At 38.3% G+C, this 22268-nt stretch overlaps 1 protein-coding gene across 3 annotated transcripts in view; it reads right to left on the bottom strand.

The window, feature by feature from the left end:
• nfat5b (nuclear factor of activated T cells 5b) overlaps positions 1-20795 on the bottom strand; it is a 49023-nt gene extending 28228 nt beyond the window's left edge. For 2 of the 3 annotated variants that reach the window (XM_089119156.1, XM_039690771.2), the window contains exon 1: positions 20457-20794. Coding sequence is in view for 2 of the 3 variants with exons in the window: in XM_039690771.2 (XP_039546705.2) it covers positions 20457-20529 (73 nt within the window). In the remaining variant the exon portion in view is untranslated. Of the gene's footprint in view, positions 1-20456 lie in introns of all 3 variants that reach the window. The other variant, XM_039690772.2, reaches the window with a different exon arrangement.
• Positions 20796-22268: the final 1473 nt, after the last annotated feature.

The raw sequence follows: 22268 nt of genomic DNA, 5'->3' as shown, positions 1-22268 counted from the left end.
GCCTAAACAAAATAACATACCATTTACTAGAGGTTCTGACAAAATGTTAAATGCGATTCCAGACGATGAATATAATGGACTTTACTGGTAACCAAACGGTTCAAGGTCCATATAACACTTTCAGTGCAAACTGCAAACTGTTCAAAGGGCTTTAAATGATTCCAGACGATGAATAAGGGTCTTATCAAGCAAAACGATCATTCATTTAAAAAATAAAATAACAGTTTAAGTTTTATAAGCTCAAATGCTTGCCTTGCTACGTTTGTGACTCTCCTGTTCGAACTCGTTTGTCAAAATGAAGGAATCTTTTTCCGAGTCAATTCGTTCATTTCGTTCGTTGAATGAACCAAATGACTCGGAAAAAGATTCTGTGACGCACGTTTGTGACTCTCCTGTTCGAACTCGTTGAACGAGTTCGAACAGGAGAGTCACAAACGTGCGTCACAGAACAGAGCAAGGCAAGCATTTGAGCTTATGAAACTTAAATTTTGTTATTTATTTATTAAATGAGCGATCGTTTTGCTTGAGAAGGCCCTTATTCTTCGTCTGAAATCGTTTAAAGCCCTTTGAACAGTTTGTAGTTTGCACTGAAAGTGTCACTTGGACCTTGAACCGTTTGGTTACCAGTAAAGTCCATTATATGGAGAAAAATCCTGGAATGTTTTCATCAAAAACCTTAATTTCTTTTCGACTGAAGAAAAAATGGCATGGACATCTTGGACGAAATGGGGGTGAGTAAATTACCAGCAATATTCTCAAGAGATCGTTTCCATGCTTCTTACAGTGTCTTTAGTCAAAATAATATTTTTTAACAAATAATATTAGACTAGTCAGAAAAGTCATGGTCTGAGCAGATGTGGAAATGACAGCTACAACAGAGATGCAAACACAATCTGTTGTCAGACATTCAGAGAAAAACCTGAAGTACGACAACAGTACATTCAGAGAGTCACAAAAATCAGACACACTGAGCACTACTTCATTCTGAGATAAGACAACCACCATCCACTTCAGTTTAAGCTCTGCACCAGGCGGGATCTGCCCTCTGTCCCATAAGGGCAAAAGATAATGAGAACATCCAAGGGCAACAGATTACAGGGCCTAGATGTCAAGAGGTCTTACTGTAACAGAAGCCGGGAGGATAGATGGGCACTCTTAGTCCAGCGTCAATAGCTATGGGCTAAACACACTCTACGAGTTTGTCTTCATTTTTCAAGACAAGCCATGACCAAAATTAACGTTAGAGATTACTTTGTAGCCACCATTTCTATCTCACATGTAAATGCAGCTCAGTGTCACCGAACGTGTCATTGATTGATGATTTAAATTATAACTCCAGATGGGTTTTCTTGTGTGCGTCCGTTTTTAATGCATCTTGACTTTCGCCCAGTCTGGCATTAATGACTGAGATATTACAGTGTGAAATGGCTTACAGCTGGGATCAGTCTGACAAGGAACAATTGTAAAAGACTATTATAAATCGCAATTTCTTAATAATCTTAAAACCCCTTGTCCACTATTAAGAACCTTTTGTGCAATGGAAAGGTTCTATGGATGTGAACGAATCTTTTCCAGAGTCAACTCGTTCATTTCGTTCGTTGAATGAACCAAATGACACGAAAAAAGATTTGTTCATTTTGATAAACGTGTTCGACCAGGAGAGTCACGAACGAGCATCACAGAACAGAGCAAGGCGACCACTTGAGCTTATAAAACTTAAACTCTGTTGTTGTTTTTTTTAAATGAGCGTTCGTTTCGCTTGACAAGACCCTTATTCATCGTCTTGAATTGTTAAAAGCCCTTTGAACAGTTTGCAGTTTGCACTGAAAGTGTCTTTTGGACCTTGAACCGTTTGGTTCCCATTAAAGTCCATTATATGGAGAACAATCCTGGAATGTTTTCATCAAAAACCTTAATTTCTTTTCGACTGAAGAAAGAATGACATGGATATCTCGGATGACATGGGGGTGAGTAAATTATCAGCAAAAGTTTTTTTGAAAGTGAACTAAATGTATAATTACACCGTAAAACTGACACATTAAAATAAATTCAATTTAATAAACATTTATTTGTATAGCGCTTTTCACAATACACATCGTTTCAAAGCAGCTTTACAGAAAACGCATGAGTCCACATTACAATTTAAAGTGACCTGTTATGTCTAAGTTATGTATTTCAGAAATGTATACAAAATCACAGTTAGCTAAAAATGTATTAATTTAAACAATGTTATCATTTAAGGCAGAAACAACGAGCTCTTTGAAGTAATGAATACTTTTGATAACAAAAGTTTGATAACAAATGATTAGGCTATGACAATTACAAAAAAATGTAGCATTGGTGCATATTGATTAAGAGTTTGTGTCATCTGAAGTCTTCACAGGGGTTGGCGTCGTCTTGGGTATACTCTCTGAGCAAGACATTTGACCTCTTAAGTGTGGATGGATACATTAACTAAATTCCTGACAAAAAATAATGTAAACATTACATTTGCTGCAGGTTCATTTCACCATTGATAGGTTCATTCCTACCCTACCTTTACTGCCATATATTTCTTTTAAAAACTTGAGGGGAAATGCATTCATTGCACCATGAAGTGTGGCTTCACTTGAGGTGACACTTGTGAGAAGCCCGTTCTAGCTCTCAGCTGGATCTCAGAAGTGTGTTTTTAGCACAGAAACAAGTCTGTGTCTGCTGTGTTTACCAGCAGCTTCAACAGGGCGGCAGGGAAGGGAAGAAACAGCCATTGGGCTCGGATGAAAGCAGGGCCTCAGAGCGGTGAGGAATTCACGCTGTTTACACAAGCATGGCCACTGCTCTGACAGGCTCACATGCACACAAACACTCTCACAGACACAAACACAAAGCCATCCAACCCTCACTGAAAGAGTAAAACTTCACATTTAAATCCCATTTAACAGTGTAACGCATAAACATCTGCAATGCAATAATGAAAACCATCTGAGAGAAGTTTCCAACCCACCACATAGATATGTGCAAAACTACATAATGTTACAAATTTACTAATCAAAACATATCAAATCAACCTGGTAAAAATCAATATACACAAATGAAAGAAAATTCGCGATTTAGCACGCCTAGCCTAATGAATGAGTGGTGGACAGTTGTTGTGTCAGAGCTGTGTGTTTATTGTTGATGTGTAATGATGTTATAATGGCACAAGATTTGCGGAACAAACATTTGACAAAATGCATTATGGATGTATTAATTTGAGATTTTTTCTTGGGGGGGGGGGGGGGTCAACCTATTCACCTTATTCACAGCAGCGCCATCTTTGATTTTTAATGGGAATGAAAGTCAAGCTGTGAGGGATAGACCCACATCTCTTCAGTGGGTTGAATTGTTTTTGGATTGTTCTGCTGACGAAACACTGCAAAAATATCTTTTCAAGGAATTTCAGTTGACAACAAAACTACATGCAACATGAGCTGTGGAAAATTATAAGTGATCGAGGAGCTTTATACTGTGGATGCCATTGAAAACACTTTAAGTCTATCCCTAACGGTCTCACTATCATAGCTGTCATGGCACTGCTCTGAATAAGGTCAATTGACTTTTGCATTGGGGACCAGAACTAAGTCCACCATTGATTTGCCAAAATTTTTATGAACAATAACTGTTTATCATATACAGTCACCAGCCACATTCTTAGTTACACCTGTTCAACTGCTATCTAATCAGCCAAATACATGTCAGCAGCTCAATGAATTTAGGCATGTAGACAGGATCAATATGATCTGCTGAAGTTCACACTAAGCACCAGGATGGAACAGAAATTAAATTTAAGTGACTTTGAACGTAGATGGGATGATGGTATTTCCAAAAATGCTGATCTACTGGGATTTTCAAGCACAACCTGTTCAGGTTTTACAGAGCATGTTCAGAAAAAGAGAAAATATCAAGTTATGTGGGAGAAAAAGGCTTGTTGATACCAGAGGTCAGAGGAGAATGACCTAACTGGTTCCAGCTGATAGAAAGGCAACAGTAACTCAAATAAGCACTTGTTACAACCAACCGAGGTCTGCAGAAGAGCATCTCTGAACACTCAACACGTCAAACCTTGAAGCAGAAGAGCATCTCTGAACACTCAACACGTCAAACCTTGAAGCAGAAGATCATCTCTGAACGCTCAACACATCAAACCTTGAAGCAGAAGAGCATCTCTGAACACTCAACACGTCAAACCTTGAAGCAGAAGAGCATCTCTGAACACTCAACACGTCAAACCTTGAAGAAAAAGAGCATCTCTGAACACTCAACACATCAAACCTTGAAGCAGAAGAGCATCTCTGAACGCCCAACTCATCAAACGGGTTCATCATTTGGGTTTATAAATATTTGGATAATTACATTTTTTTGCCACATGGTGAGGCCAACAACCTGAGACCACAGGTGGAAATTAGTGAACTAATGTATAAACAGTGCAGATTTTCACTTTTTTTCCTTTCTTTTTTTTTTCAAAATAGAGTGCCGAAGTGAAGACGTCACTTTGTAGGACAACTCGGAAGCTAGCGGCGCATGGGTTCCCTTGGTCGAAAAGCAATGCATTTTCCCCATAGACTTTTGGAAAATAGCAAAAAAGAAGATCTGTGTTTAACAAAGGGTTGTGACCCTTACACGTTTTGTCTATCAAGATAATCTTTACAAGTTAATCCAAAATGTATAAATTTTGAAGCCTATATAAAGATTTTAAAAAACACAAGCAGACACAATAAAGTTTAAAAAACATTGTGTGTTTTATGTCATAGATCAAAATGTGAACATATTTAGAGGCTTTGTTCACCACAGACCTTATTTCAGGCGATTTAGCCAAAACCCATTCAAAAATCCCATAGACTTTAGAGTGAGGGTACCGGGAGTGCTAAAATGCTAACTCACTTCCGCGTATTGGCCTACAGAGTGACGTCGTAACTTCGGCACTCTATTTGCATTGTGTTCATTTTTTTAAATCCCTAAACTACTTTTTTTTTTAAATCAATATATAAATAAAAATCCCATATTTTTTTTTAAATGCGGCCCCAGACTTTTGTTACGTATTGCCCCACTGTTACGCCATGTCATCTTGTAGGAGAGAGTCCTCAGCTCAGTGTGTTTGTCCTTTGGACTCAGACTAAATCCACACCTTGAGAACATTAATAGCATAAGAGGATTCGGCCAGCAATCTAATTAAGGCTGTAGAATGTCTGCCGATCCATTAGACACAAGGAGAACACACCTATTATTACAGCAATGCACCTGTCCTGGGCAAGAGTTGAGGTTAGCAGAAACAAAATAAAATCATCTCACAGTGGAGTAAGACAAAAAAAAAATGGCACAAATGATAAACTGGTAACACAGCTAACAGTTTTAAGTTAAAAGAATATCTCACCCAAAAATAAAAATAATTTACTCATGATGACAGAATTTAGATTTAACATTTTACATTCCCAAAACGACATGCATCAGTAAACTTGCCATGAATCTCTACAGCTAACAGTCCCAACCTAAAAAGTTTCAGCTGTGCCGTCCATATTGGATCTGACAGCAATGGTGCAAGAACAGACATGTATAGGCCAATCATTCCGGTTGCCATTTTACAACATTGGACATTTTCAAAACAATTTCCACCAAGTGCACCGACGGGTGATTTAAAACTCATTATAATAATAATGCATATAATGCAAAACTGTTATCCACTCACAACAGTGGGCGTTTACTTCCAAGTCTTCAGTGCGAGACGCCCATAAAAACCAAACGCTTTTCAGCTAGGCTCAAAACTAGGGTAGAAAATAGCCTCATTTTTATGTTTTTGAATGCAAAAACCAAGCGAACGTCATGAGTTCACCTCAGACAACAATATAATAAAATTTAAAAAGCCAGTTCATGACCCCTTTAAGTATTAATAGAATGTCTGCTTTGTATCGGCTTACATTTTATTTTGATGCTCCCCAACAGACTATTCAACTGACTATAAGTACCTTTACAACTATATGTAAACTTATTCTACTATAGACTTGGATGACTGAGAGATGATTTGAAGGCAAGTTAGTTGAATTGAAACAGAATAAGATCGTTGCAGATGGTCACTGGACCATTTACAGTAGGATTTACCCAGATAAGAGTCTATGTTCTCAGATGAGGCCAGTGTGTGTGTGTGATCAGTAGGCTGACTCTGGTGACTATGAAGGCTGAGTGAGTGAAGGAGAGCCTGGCATGAACGTGACAGGAATGTTATGGGCAAACTGAGGGTTATTTTTAGGGTGCTTTTACAATTGTTTTGATTCACAGTCCAAACCCGAGTTCAATTGCTCCCCACTCCCCCTGTCCACGCTGGATTGAGTTCACATTATAATTATTTGTGTCTGAACTGCAGTGTGTGTGCGCGATCAAATCAGCAGCTGAAAACAAAAAAAAATTAAAACAAAAAAATAGTTAGCTATTATTATTATTATTGCGGTCAAATCGGTGTCACTGAGCAAATTTATAGTATTCTCGCTTTAAAACGAGCGTTCGTAAATATTTCAAATAAAAGTTGCGTTCATGCGGTTCCTATTAGCAACCAACGTAATTTCAGAAATGATACGAAACAGTAAGAAACACAGCAACGGTGATGATTAGCTTCTCTTCCATTTTCTCGGAACTAATGTTTTGGTAGGAACGAAAGTATCACGGAATCAGCCAGAGTGAAGGACGTCTATATTCCGATTGGTTGCTGGTGAACCGCGTCACAGCTCATTACCATAAAGTTGAGCTTCTTTCAACTTTCTGATTGACGCCCCAAACGCCCAAAGCGCGACGCTGATAGATTTGACGCTCCTTGCAGCTGACAAAAGCCAGCTTCCATTGAAAATGAATGACTTCCGGCCGCTTTGAAAGCTCAAGTCGGCAGTGGTGTGAACGTACAGTTACACTACTAAAAAACTGAAATTGTTCTGAGCAGACTGATCTCAAGAAATTGCGTATGTATGACACGCCAATTCGTATTTCCATTTTTGGCGCGCTATCAACACGCATAATCACTTTTCAGCGTGTTTATGAACGCCGTTGACTTAACGTTACATTACTGTATATATAAATATATGACCTACCCCATCCCTGTCCCTAAACCTACTCATCACTGGGGTTAATAGCATTTATGAGTCTTCCCCTACCATCCTAAGAAAAAAATATCAATTCCCAGATGTAGAACTATATTTTGCTTCGTTTCGCTCGGACATTTAACGGCGTGTACATACACGCGCAATCACTCGGACATTTAACGGTGTAGACATACACGCGGATAGCTGAAAATGCGTATAGATAACACGCCACTTGACTTGAAAGTGGTGTGTATGTTTACGCAAAAGTCATGATGCCATGTTGTTCTGAGGTACTTTACGCCAGATTTGGTGTATTAGTGGTCTACAAAAATGTGGTCCACCAAATTAAGAAGTTTGCTTCTCACGGTTTTATATTTTTTCTCCATTACTTTGTGTAAAACATTTTAATGACCCACTTTTTATTAGATTGTGATATAACATAAATCAGCACTGCTTTTATCAGTTTTAGAAGTCTTTAGAAGTGACGACTTAGTTACTGATTCAAAATCTCATCCCTTACCACAAGAATTTGCCTGTCAAGTTTGTCTAGTGCAGAAGCGATCAACTGGATATTGAACAAACTCTTCTCACTCTAAGCATAGCTTTGAATTTTGCCCTAAGGTAGAGAACAGGTGACTCACTGAGCAGGAATAAAAACTCAGGAAATTTTAATTAAGCTACTCCTCTTCAACCTCACACACGCTCACAAAACCGCTGGAGAAACAAAGTCATGGGTTATGTCAGTGAGAAAGCTTTTGAACTTTGACCAAGAGTTGTTTGTGTTTGAAAGAAAAACCTTTTAAAGGACAACCACCCTCACAAATCTGGATCTGGCTTTAGGGTTTCAGAACGTACTGTCCATCGGGATGGAAAAAACGCCTGCTCAGTCAGGGACAATATGTGACACAAGGAAGTGCCTTCTACGGTGTGGCTCTGGTTTTAAGAAGAAAGCCGATCCCGTAACCTGAGTATTTCTCATCAGCCAATGGAAAACCTACTCCTTGGATTTTTGATTAACTTCCTGCATATTTAACACCGTGTGTGGCTTTTAAAAAGTGTCTGGGTCAGGGTGGAAGAGTCAAGGGTTTTAGGCACTTTTCATATATAATCATTTTAAAAGGAGACAGACAGTAGAGTCCACTTTAACTGACCCCTCCTTACTTTATTTTTCATGCATTAATTATGCCTTGTAATGCATTGTCTCATGAATAATTTTAACCAGTTGGCAGTTATAATACATTAAAATATTGATCTATTCATTCTTACACTTTTAGAAAGCACAAGGCATTAAAACACAAGGAATCTGTGAAAATTATAATGCCTTTTAACTTTTTTTATATTTATGAAAAGATATAGTGCATTATACATTATGAAAACCTTTATAATACATTATACGGTAAGGTCTTGGGTAAAGTGTTACTAATTATTTCTTCACCAATCAAATCTGTCAACCCCGAGGACATTTGGGTATTGGTGTTAGCCCGAACTGAAACAAAAGGTTAACACTATCATTGGTTCAATAGAAATAAGAAATGTAGTATTCATGCTGGTTTCCTATGGTTTTGAAAAGCCTCTCTTGAAAATAGAAATAAAAAATATACATTATTTTTGTAATTAATGACTTGCCATTAAATGAAAATGTCATGTGGTGTTACCATTACATGGTAATGTAAAAACATGGTAATCATTATTTCACATTATTTATTCAGATATCAATAAAGTTTTGGGTCACACAACATTACATCTTTCATGCAGGGGTCACAGGGTCACATGACTTGGTGGACAAAACTTTTTCAAAAATAAACAAACATTGAAGCACTTTTGTTTCACAATTTTTCTTTCAAGAATATTTTTTAAGGGCAAAAACAATAATCAAGGTGTTTTCAGGTCACTGTAAGAATTGCATCGATTTTTCAATAAATTAATAGATTCAGCCAAAATTTTTTATAATTTATAATAAAGTCCATGCACATACTTTACTCATAGATTCATAATAAAGAAGGGACCACAGTCATATCTATGCACCAGCACTTCAAACAGACACTAGATACTTGTGGATTTTCCTTAAAGGGAGAAGATGGGAAATATACAGCCTTTCCAAAGCCCTCTTCAGCAGTTGCCAGGGGCTGGTGATATAGTTTAACCACTCGTGCATTTCTTTGTTGGCTCTAGAACAACATCCAGAGTGTGCACGGCAAATAGTGGGGGAGGTAATATTTTGACCCAGAGTCAGGAACTCTTTTATTTTCTCTCTGCCTCTTTAAATTACAGTTTGGTTAGTGTTAACCATTAACTAACAAGGAATTTTGAGGCAGGAGTTATTCGGGCATGACAGCAGCACACTTCACCTTAGGCTGGCAGAGGAAGAAGAATAAAGAACGTGACATCAAGAGAAGGCTGGACCATCGGGATCATATTTCATAAGTCAAAACTAGTCTGCTTGCAACTGTCATTTCTCAGTATAGACAACAAACAGCTGAGCTTAAAGGTAAAACAGACAAAAGGCGCATTTACATGGAGCAATGTATTCTGATTACAATGTAAACACCTCAATTTGGAATAAAAATGTCCAAACCGATTGAAACTTCAGTTTGAGAGGGGTGGGATAAACCTTTTCTAATCCGTTTTTTATTACATGCAAACTTTGGACTGAAAAATGTGCAATGACGTAGAAATTCACCCCTTAAGCCCACTAGCCCTCACTAAGACCTCACAAGTCACTTAGATGTAGTCTCAGCCTCGGATTTCACACCCATGGACCGTTGGCTGAACGCCTGATGCATATGGCACACAAAATGGGAAATACTTGGGGAGTTTTGAAGTCATTATCTGATTGGTCGAATTCTCCAGGATTTCGGGTAGACGCGTATGTCACGTTTTAATAACAGTCCGCCAAGAAACAAAGCCAAACCCCCTTATGGAAAAACTGTGACAATGAGCCCTTATCAGGATCAACTAAACGCAGGATTTTTAAAAGTTTGTGTGTCAGGGATCAGTCAGGCTCCTCCATCACCTGAATCACCTGAATACTAATCACCCGCACCTGCACGTCATTCATGATCACATTGTCTGGTCTCGTTTGTGTAAGGCCTCTCATTTACGTTCATCACTTACCTCCAGTACAGTGTATGTTACGTATTACTGTTTTGTCTACCTGCATCCTCCACCTGCATGTCCTCAAACTCTTCCCTGGTCTTACGTGGATTCCTGGTCTTCCCTCTCGTACAACGGCTACTTACCTCTCTCCCTTCTTCTGCGTGCGCACCAGCTAAGATTGCCTTCATTCTCTCCCTGCTGAAGGGGCGAGCGCTCCACTGGGCACAAAAGAGAATGGACCTCATTTCCCTGAGGGCAATACTTCAATCGGTGAGCAATTGTACCATCTCAATCAAGGTAAGATGACTGTTTCTGATTATGCCCTCAAGTTCAGGATGTTAGCAGCAGCCTCGCTCCTCACCACCTATCGGCTGGGTTTGAATCCTACATTACGACTGCATCTTGCAGCCTAAGACGACATGCTCGGTCTCGAAAAGTCCATTTGTCTCTCCATCCTAACCGACCGTCGTATGCCGCCCTGTTTGGATGAGCAACGTGGCTGGCCCCATCCCTTCCCCAACCAGAGGATACCAGTTCTCCAGAACCAGAGCCCATGCAACTGGACAATGCTCCTCTCATCCACACCGAGTGGCAGAGGCAGCTGACCCAGGGTCTACTTGTACTGTGGTGCTGGTGGCCATATCATCACTGCCAGTCCGATCCGTCCACCAAGACCCATGGTGAGTGTCATACATTATGCGTCTGCCAATATGCAACCTCTCACCATTGAAGTCCTCCTTACTCCCTCTTATAACTCCCTCAAATATCCCTCTTCAAGTACTTGCCCTCCTTGACTCTGGTCAGCAGGAAACTTACCTCAACCTGTGATGCTTCCTCTCAACTCCAACTCCATTTAATTGAAAGTCCTGTAGAACAGCAATCAATTGACATCTCCGCCTGCTACACCCTCTACAGTGATGTCTTCTGCCCCAAAAGGGCATCGTCGTAGCCTCAACACCGGCCATGGGACTGTGCCATTGACCTCCTTCCGGATGAGCCACGGTAAAATATATCCTTTGCCTCTTCCAGGACAAAAGGCCATGGAGGATTACGTGAAAGAGGATCTACAACAGGGCTATATCCGCCCTTCCACTTCCTCTGCTGCTACAAGCTTTTTCTTTGTGGCAAAGAAAGACTGAGGCTTGTGGCCCTGCATAGATTACAGAGCACTCAACAGCATCACAGTCAAATTCCGTTATCCATTTCCCCTCGTCCCAGCAGCCCTGGAACAACTTTGACCTCCGCAAGTTTGACCTCCGCAGCACATATAACCTCGGGAGGGGGACGAGTGGAAGAGCGCTTTTGTGACCCCAACAGGGCAATATGAACACCTGGTCGTGCCATATGGGTTAGTAAACACCCCCTCTGTATTCCAGGATTTCATGCACGAGGTGCTCCGGGACTTCCTTCATCGTTTCGTGATCGTCTACATAGATAATATTCTGATATTTTCCCAGAGCCTGGCCGAACATCGCCAACACGTTGTGGAGGTCCTTCAACACCTCAGAGAACACCAGCTCTTCCTGAAAGCTGAGAAATGCTCCTTCCATCAAGCTACTGTGAAATTCCTAGGCTAAAACATCAGTGAACACGGCATCCAGATGGATGAGGGGAAGGTAAATGCTCTTCGAAACTGGCCATTCAACCTTTAAGGAACTCCAACATTTCCTAGGATTTGCAAACTTCTATCGCTGCTTCATTCACAATTACAGCTCCATGACCTCTCCGTTAACCAACCTCCTCAAGAATAAGCCCAAGTCTGGACATTGACCACCACCCAAGCTTTCCAAAGCCTCGAAGACTCATTCACCAGCGCACCGCTCCTGATTCATCCAGACCCTAACAAGCCATTCATCGTAGAGGTCGATGCATCCACCACCGGGGCCTGAGCGGTGTTTTCTCAGCAGCAGGGGATTCCCTGGTCACACGTGGGAGTGGATTTTGCCACCGACCTACCACCATCAGAAGGTAACGCATGCATACTAGTCTTAGTAGACCGATTTTCTAAATCCCTCTGAAGGAATTACCCCCTGCCATGACCACTTCCGAACTCAACCATGTATTCCGGTACTTTGGGATTCCAGAGGACATAGTGTCTGATCGAGACCCTCAATTCATCTCCCAGGTATGGAGAGCTTTCTTCAAACTCCTAGGTGTGACCATCAGTCTTTCATCAGGATACCATCCTCATTCAAACCAGCCTCCACTGTTTTCGTGGTCCGGGGAACCATCCGAAATCCCCTCTATCGATCGACCATTGGTCATGAGAGAGTGAGAGGGTCTGGGACGAGGCACATCACCACCTGCAGTGCGCAGACAGAGGATCCAAGCGAACACCCGGAGAGCCGAAACGCCTGAGTACCAACCAGTACAGAAGGTTTGGCTTTCCACACGGGACATCAAGCTGCACCTGTCCTGCAAGAAGCTGAGTCCCAGATACGTTGGTACCTTCACAATCACACGACAGATCAACCAGGAGCGGGCCGTGGAGAGGAGGGGAGGTACTGTCAGGGATCAGGCAGGACCCATGGATCGTTGGCTGAATGCCAGGTGCATATGGCACACAAAATGGGAAACACAGCTGTTATCTGATTAATTGAATTCTCCAGGATTTCAGGTAGACGTTTCCCTGGTATTCTGTGGATCTTTCTCGTACAACGGCTACTTACCTCTCTCCCTTCTTCTGTGTGTGCACCAGCTGCCATCATCCACCTCATTCACTACCTCCTCATCCATCTACAACACGAAGGAACTGTCAGTATATCATTCATCATTCCTGTTTGTCAACATCAGGGATACTTACCTGTTTTAGGTCCGTATACCTGCCGATCTCAAATAAACTGATTATTAACCTTATCATCCTTGTTGTGAGTCTCTGTTCAGTAACAATGTGAAGTTGACCGCACCATTGTTGTGGCATTGTTGCAGTAAACTTACACAATATACTTAAATAAATTGCTTGGCAGTCTGTTATTGTGGGGACATCGACCTTTCATTTTCAACTCCCTATAAAAATGACACTGAACAAAACAAACTGTGATTGGTTGCTTTCTTGGGCGGTCCTTGGCAAATGGAAGCTAATATGGAGTGCAGACCTGCCGTCCTTTAGATGTGAACACCATTTTCCAACAACTTGCATACAAAACTAGCAAGAAGAAAGAAACTCATTTAGCGCACACATTGCACAATTTAGGCTGGTAGCACATGTTACATTAGCACATAGTTGACTGGTACATTTCAGCAGTCTGTGAAATAGAAGCATCACCAGAGGCCAAACCACTAAGGCCTAATTTTGTTCTGCATGGGCCTTTGTGTTTTGTTTATTCAGAAAACATGGATTGGCTCTGTCTGGAGAACAGTAATCAAGAAAAAAATAACCAATAAAGACAAATATTAGAAGAAAACACATTTACACAGTGAGAGTTTACACTAGTAGACTGCCTTGCAATATTCTGCCTAAAGAAACAGCATCCAAACTGAAATGGGACCTTATAAGTGACTGATTCAGAACAGCAACTTGATGTGAAGCGCAACAGAGACTTTTGATCAACAATTTCTTCAACAATTGAGTTAACAATGTGATTTCTATTAAGTACAAAAAGACAGCACAGACATATTGAGTTACATAGACCATTTTCATTTGATTTAATAAAGAAGGGAAGGGGACAGAAAGGAAATGGAAATAAAGATCAGGAAAGGGGAAAGAAATGAAAGGGAGAGAAAGAAAGGAAAAGGAAAGGAAAGAAAGGGGAAGAATGGAAAGGGGAAGAATGGAAAGGGAAAGTGTAAGAAAGACAGGAAGGAAAGAGAAAGAGAAAGGAGGGAAAGGGAAAGAAAGAAAATGTAAAGTGAAAGAAGAGGAAGAAAGGAACTGGAAAGGAAAAGAAGGAAAGAGAAAGAAAGGAAAGGAAAAGTGAAATAAGTAAAGGAAAAGTGAAAGACAAAGAAAGAAAAGAGAAAGGAAAGAAGGGAAAGGGAAAGAAATGAAAGAGAAAGGGAAAAGTGTAGAATGGAAAGAGAAAGAAATGAATGAAAGGGAAAGTAATGATAGAAGGAAGGAGGTCAGAGGAAGTGAAAGGAAGGAGGTAAACAAGGAAGTGAAAAGAAAGGAAGAAGGAAGTGAAATGAAAGAAAGAAAGAAAGGAATGAGGAAGGGAGGGAGAGAGGAAGGAAGGAAGGAAGGGTACACATTGAATACATATGAGTGCACACATCTTTATTATTTTTTTCTTTATTATATCATTATTATTTTTTATTATTTATACGTTTTTGGGGAGTCGCACCACATGACATTTTACATCCAAAACTAACATTCTTGCCTTGTCATAAAAATGTCAAATTATCTTATATTTTAATAGACTTATTAACCTTGACAAACAGCCATGAAGTTCTGCAGGGGTGACCCATGAATTTGATTTTGCGGACAAAACTTTTTCAAATATTAATAAAGAGTGAAGCAGTTTTTAGTGTTCTTTATGTTGACAAAGCAATTGAAGCATATTTGCCATTCCAAACATATCTACTCGAAAAAATAATAGAATGTTCTAAACTGCAATTGAGGAGGATTTCACAATATTGATTAACCTCAGATTATAAAATAGCGTTTGCTATTTTATATTAGTCCGGAAGTTTGACAAAATCACTTTTAAAATAAAAAATAATTTCAGGGCACACAAACAGAAACTATTGGAATCATTAAAGATTAATAATAGCTGTTCATTTAAACTATTTTCGATTTCTTAATAATGTCACATTACAGGACACATATAGGTAGACCGGCTTCCTACAGTATATCCCATTGACTTAATGAATGGAGGGAGCTAATCCAGTGAATGAAAACAGGATTTACCTCTATAGAAAACAGTGATCAGCTGCATGGAAATAATCAGATCTTGGCTGCAAATCAATCCCACATCGCACAGCCACTCAAGCTGGACAATGTGTTTTCAGAGCTCACATACCAAACAACATCTAGCTAAAAATAAATTCACAAGCCACATCTCCAGGGCGTTTTGCCATCCTTCTGGGAATGCACAGCCATATGCTTAGCTACATCTCATCCCACGTCACATGACACATGAGCTCATTAGCCAGTCCACTCCAAGAGATCCGCGCGGCAGGGATGCGGAAGGGGAAACAACAATGTGAAAAGGTCAACTGCAGATGTAAGAGAGTGACAAGAATACTGAAAGAGCGAACACGTGCGATGACGGAACAAAACTGGCGTGGGTCTATGAGAAAAGGCCTAATCTACTGACTATAAGCTCATTAGACGGATTGCCCGTTTCCCAGACCCCTGCCACTTTTTTTACTCTCACGCCATTGGAGACTCAATCTACAATTTTTTTAACACGTCTAATTTTTTTTAAACTATTCAGCATGTAGTTTCATAATAATGAGATACTATGTGAAATAATGTCTGACCACAGGACTATTTAAAAAGAGGATTAAACGAAACATCATGGAAAACCTGGAAATGTCCGAATATTTAAAAAACGTGATTTACAGTCACAAGCAACCTCTAAAAGTCAGTGAATGGGAATTTCAACAGTAAATATCACTTTTTCAAACAATTATCTACACAGTAAAAAAATATTGTTGGTTTAACTTAAAAAATGAAGTAACCTGGTTGCCTTCAAATTTTAAGTTCATTGAAATGGAAAAATTGAGTTAATACAATGAAGGAGATTGATTTGACCATCAGAAACTCAAAATATTATGTTACCTGAACTACATAAATTATTTAAGTTGATTTGACAAAAGAAAAAAAATGATCACAAATCATGAAAATATTTTTTACAGTGTAAAAACAGCTTTGTCCAATTAAAATTCGTCTTTGTGTGCTCAATGTCAAAATAAAATAAAACTCATCCAGTATCATAAACAAATAGCAGGATTATTATCCTTAACTAATATAAAACTAAAACATTTCATTATTTGAAAAAAAAAAACTAATTATAGAATAAAGTACTAAAAATATACAAATAACTAAACATTTTAATAAACTGAAACAACAACTATGATAAAAATGACACAACAAATTTACTAAAAATGTAACTAAAATGTATATATATATATATATAATTATCTTTCACATGCCAATTTTACACTAAAACATTTGAAGGCCATCCTCCAAAACCTGACTATTACTCTCCGTAGTCAACATCTCATTTAAAAGCGAAAGGTAAAATGTCTCACGACTCGTCTTATCTTGTTAACCTGATAAGGTTGAGGTTTTTAACCCCCGTCACTGCGTAACCTTGTGTTCACCTCAGATATCTGGCCAGAGGAAGTGGATATGGAGGTCATTTATTTATTACTCTAGGCCAGGGGTCTGAACCACCAAAAGGTCTTTAACCTGAAGAAGGCGTTACATAAATGGAGTGTTGTATTCACATACTGTAATTCTTATGATGGTTACAAAGTAAAGACAATCATTATTATTGAATCAAACAGGCATACAATGCACTACATTAGGGTTAATGTCCATTGTCAGGTATTAATGGATGGATATATAGAAGGTATATTCAATATTATCTTTCATGCAGTTTGTAATATAACTTTTTGTGAATGTAAAAGGTCAGCAAAGGTTTAAAGGTCAAAGTGCTCAACAAAAAGTCATCGTCTCCTTGAAGAAAGAATCGATTCTAAACAATCCCAGTCTCACTTCCTGTTACAAACCTACATAACAATGTAAGTGGTCTGAGCAAGCGCCGGAAGAGATTTCTCGCGCGTGTACGTCACTCATTATTTACACAGAGATTTTGGAAGTGTTATCCTTCACTGTGAAGATCTAAACATATTTAGATAAACAGGAAATCGCAATGGAAGATCATTTCACTATATCAACAGACAACATTGATTTATTTATTTTTTTTGCAACCACGCGAGAGATCACTTACGGCGCTTTCCAGCGCTTGCGCAGACCGAAGCGCCAGCGCCCTCAGATCACTTGGATGTGGCTGTGCTTACAAGAGATAAAAACGATATAAATACTGTTTGTTTTCTCACACAAACCGCTCGTTTCATGTCTTAGGCCATCAATGTGTACTTACATTTACGAGTCATTAAATCATGTTTAATTAGGACTTCTCTGTGCATGCTCTTTGAGGTGGTGACCATAGACCTCCATTATATGACTGACAGACAAGAACGGTTTGACCTAAAAATATCAAAATTGGAAACAAAGACACCTACATCTTGGATGCCCTTGAGGTAAGCTAAAACATACCAAAAATGTATTATTACCTCTTTAAAATCCATATCACTTTTCAATTTCACAAAAGATAAAGTGTAAAAAAGGTTAATACAAATGGTTATTTTGGGAACTGTTCTTGGGAACCCAAAATAGTTCTTCTATGGCATCATTGGAGAAAAATACATTATTTACCTTTATTCTTAAGAGTGACATTTTCATTGTCCTACTACATTTCACTGGCAATGAAACATTTAGTGGAACTTGAGCTTCTTAACTTTTGTTGAAGTTCGGAATGATGCCCTTCTCTATATTATTATACTCTATATTTATTGCAAGACAATTCAGAGGGACAGGGAACACTTCATTACTTGAACAACAGAAGTCAATGTCAAAGTGTATCTGAAAAGAAATGGACAAAAACAGCTAAACAATGACTAAAAATGTGGTCTGGATGTCTTGAATGTGAAGCAACAACAATAACAACAGCCATGGCGGGCCAGCAGACTATTAAAAAGAATTGCAAATGAGATTAGGCTGGGTCTTACGTAACATGTGTGACTAAAGCCCTGATTCAGGATACTACATACACACCTGGCAATAGCACTCGTCACCTGAATCCACATCAAATCACTGGGCAAATTAAAATCTAAGACTGCAGCCTCTCTGTTTAAGGCCGATACAAACAACATAAAGAACATCTAATGCACAGGAAATTAAAAATGCACCAGGACCTCATGCGAGAGCAGTGTATGAGAACGCTGCCCATAATAACTCTGCAAGTATGAGAACAATGTTTGAGGCCACCACAGTTTGAGTTACTCCCAGTTTTTATGAAGTGCTGCTTGAAATATTGTTGTTATTGTCATCTAAAACTATTCAAAAGTGCAGCCGCATCAATTTCTCGTGATTAATTGCATCTAACATATTTTATATGTACTGTAAAAATTAATATGCTTTATCTAATCAATAGAATTGTGGTAACAGATTACAAGCAATATTATTAAATAAATGTAACAAATTAGAATTGAGTAATAATTAATCAAATTATTCCTTAAAGGTTAACCATTTAAAATGAATAAAGTTTACACCCAAAAAAATACATAAATATCTTACTAACAGACAGATGTCAAAGATTAATTAAGATTATTAACAAAGATTATTTTATATTGCCAACATTGAAGACACCTGATGTTAACAAGCAGAATCACGAAAGGAGAAAATTGTAATTTTAAAACAAACCTAAAACAAACACTGATCACCATAATGGTGACTTCAATTTATGCTTTTTTTTTTTTTGGTTGTTGTAAGTTTTACTCATTTTAAATGGTTAACTTAAGGAATTAATTTGATTAATTATTACTCAATTCTAATTTGTTAAATTTAAATAATTATATTGCTTGTAATCTGTTGCCACAATTTTTTTTTGATTAGATAAAGCATATTCATTTTTACAGTGTATATTGTGTGTGTGTGTGTGTGTCACATTCATGTGTCATTTGACAGCACTATTACAAATAGTTTTGCTAATTAAAACAAAGCTCAAATAAAATATAGTTATTAGATCAAAATAAATCAACAGAAAACAATTCAATGAAAATTAGCAATGTAACATTGGATTAACTGAAGTAGCCTAAAAAAATTAAATACTTCTGGAATAAAACCAGAAATAGGCTAACAAACAACTAATAAAAAAAAAAAAGCACATAGGCTAACAAAATTACTAAAACTTAAATCATGACAACTATATATATATATATATTAGGGCTGTACAAAAATTAATTGCGATTAATCGCATCCAAAATAAAAGTCTGTGCTTACATAATATATTTGTGTGTGTTGTATATAATTATTTTGTATATAAATACCTATGCATGCATGTATATATTTAAGAATTATTTGCGCTTAAATTCTGTATATATATATAAATACATAATCTATATTATATAAATATAAATATTTTATATATGAATAACACATTTTCTTAAATATATACATGCATGTGTGTGTATTTATATATACAAAATAATTATATACAGCACACACAAATATATTATGTAAACACAGACTTTTATTTTGGATGCGATTAATCGCAATAAATTTTTGCACAGCCCTAATCTATATATATATATATATATATATATATATATACAGTATATATATATATATATATATATATATTAAAATAACACAGGTTCACATATTGACATTGACTTCTCTCATACACACACCTTTAGATGTGTCATATTCACTCTATTTAGACCTTCATTCAGCTTTCAATCACTGTCAAAACAACACACAGTCTCTGAGGTTTTCATTAGGAGAGTTCATTTTCCTATAACCAAAGGAGGTGGAGGCATCATGCACGAACAACTTGAAATTTAAAGCCGTTCTCATTTTTCTAAGAGAACAGAGGAGTTGGGAGCGTTATATATTCTGCACAATTTTTTCACCAGATGGTTTCATGTAGAATGTGTTAAATAGATGTCAAACTCCATGAATGTCTTCTCGTTCATTCATTCAATCCATCAGAGATATTTATAAACCAAATAAATAGTAATATGCTGATGTAAGTTAAATAAAGAATGCACACCCCGCCCCTCAAACACACAAACACACACATGCAATGTGTGCATCATCTCACACCATCTCATTTATTTGGTCACCATTTAAACCACTTGTCACATGGACTATGTAAACTAACAAACAAACTGCTTGACATTACACAGACGAACACACAACAAATCCAAGTGAGCACTGTTACACTTTCTGTGTTACACTGTCATTATGCATTCAAGTACTGTGTAATAACAATTAACTACATGTACAGTTACTATATGTTTAGATAGGGGTCAGTCGCACGTAATTATGCATAGTTTATAGTTATTAGGCTACTAAACAGGCACATGTTGTGACTGTAAAATAAAGTGTTACCACATAGACAGCACTTTTGGGCATCATAGTGAACTTGAGCGCGCCCGTGATGGTGTCTAGGTAGGCAACGCACTAGGTTTGGGAACACAGCCTGGCTGCGCGTGCACGCAGTAAATGTACAGTATGCTGAAAGTAAGCAGAAAGTGAGTTACCTTTGGAGTAGAGGGACTTTGGCGAATCGAGGTCGATATCCGCGCTGAAGAGCGTTGTGAAATCAGAGGGCATCGCAGATCCTCCGACCCGCCGAGAAAATGACAGACTTGCTCTTCAACCGCAGCTTCTAACAAACTGCCATCGTTAATTTGGACGAAACGAAAAACGAAAACAAACAAAAGCCAGGTGTCGAAAAAGCAGCCAATGACACTTCTAAATATCATTTAAAAAGTGTTTATGTCGGCCAGCGCTCTTCGTAGTGTGTGTTTGTATATGTGTTTGTGTGTGTGTGTGTGTGTATAAACACAGCCAGCAGCACGACTCTTGAAACAGTTGTCTGTTTCCTCTGGGGCCCCGCCCACTTCCCGCGTCATCACTTCAAGAGCAACGCGTTCCAAATCTAGATCAATAATAAATAGAACTCAGATTTGTATTATTTTAAGTTGTCGGAATAATACATTCAGTGACATAGAATGGAAAGAATTATGGCTTTTTAGACAAAATTCTTCTGCCCAACAAAGTTGTTAAAGTTTCATTTAAATTATTAATAATTGTTAGGCCTATACCTAAACAATACACTTATTTTTTTTCACGGACAAGGCTTTGACTAAAGTCCCAAAATGCATGTTTGAGTTTAACTGAAAGTGACTTGCACTGACATAGCCTATCTTATGTCACTGCCTTTGTTTTTTTCAAGATGCACACCATGTAATCTTTTTTTTCTTTCTAATGCATGTTTATAGAAGCTACTTAAATTTCCTAATTGAACTAAGACATAATCCTGGCTTAATCTTAGGTTCACCTTGCTAGTACCAGGTTGGACCACATTTTGCCTTCAGAACTGCCTTATTCTTTGTGGCATATAGATTTAATATGCATTCCTCAGAGAATCTGGTCCATATTGACACGATGGCTGCTTTAAAAAAAACATTTTCTGTGATACTCAGACCAGCCCGTCTGGCACCAACAACCCAGCAAAGTAACTTAAATCGCATTTCTTCTCCATAATTTACTATGATCATCTTGATCATGTCTATGTGCCTAAATGCATTGAGCTGCGGACATGTGATTGGCTGATTAGATATTTGTGTTTTGAACAGGTGTAACTGAAGGGGACAGTGACTATAAATATTTTTAGGTCAAACCGTTCATGTCTGTCAGTCATATAATGCAGGTCTATGGTCACCACCTCAAAGAGCATGCACAGAGAAGTCCAAATTAAACATGATTTAATGACTCGTGAATGTAAGTCCACATTGATGGCCTAAGACGTGAAACGAGCGGTTTGTGTGAGAAAACAAGCAGTATTTATATCGTTTTACCTCTTGTAACCACAGCCACGTCCAAGTGATCTGAGGGCGCGGGCGCTTTGTGACTGTGGTAATGAGGTAAAACAATATAAATACTGTTCGTTTTCTCACACAAACCGATCGTTTCGTGTCTTAGGCCATCAAGGTGTACTTACATTTACAAGTCATTAAATCATGTTTAATTTGGACTTCTCTGTGCATGCTCTTTCAGGTGGTGACCATAGACCTCCATTATATGACTGACAGACAAGAACGGTTTGACCTAAAAAATTGAAACTACTGTGGAAACAAAGACACCTACATCTTGGATGCCCTTGAGGTAAGCTAAAACATACTAAAGATGATTATTGCTCATCAAATGTTCGTGGAACGTGTTTCTTAGAAAAACAAACATGTTTAACAAAAGCGCCCAATCAGTGTCCCTGAAGGGTCATGCCGTTGCCAGTGATGTTCTGGGGAAAAATTAAAGCATTATTGTCTAGGAACAGCGCAGGCTGTGAC

This window comes from Pimephales promelas, chromosome 1 (genome assembly GCF_988280905.1).
Source record: "Pimephales promelas chromosome 1, fPimPro1.hap1.1, whole genome shotgun sequence".
Classification (NCBI taxonomy): domain Eukaryota; kingdom Metazoa; phylum Chordata; class Actinopteri; order Cypriniformes; family Leuciscidae; genus Pimephales; species Pimephales promelas.
The sequence above is the reverse complement of the archived record's forward strand: the minus strand, read 5'-3'. Positions and strand labels throughout refer to the sequence as shown.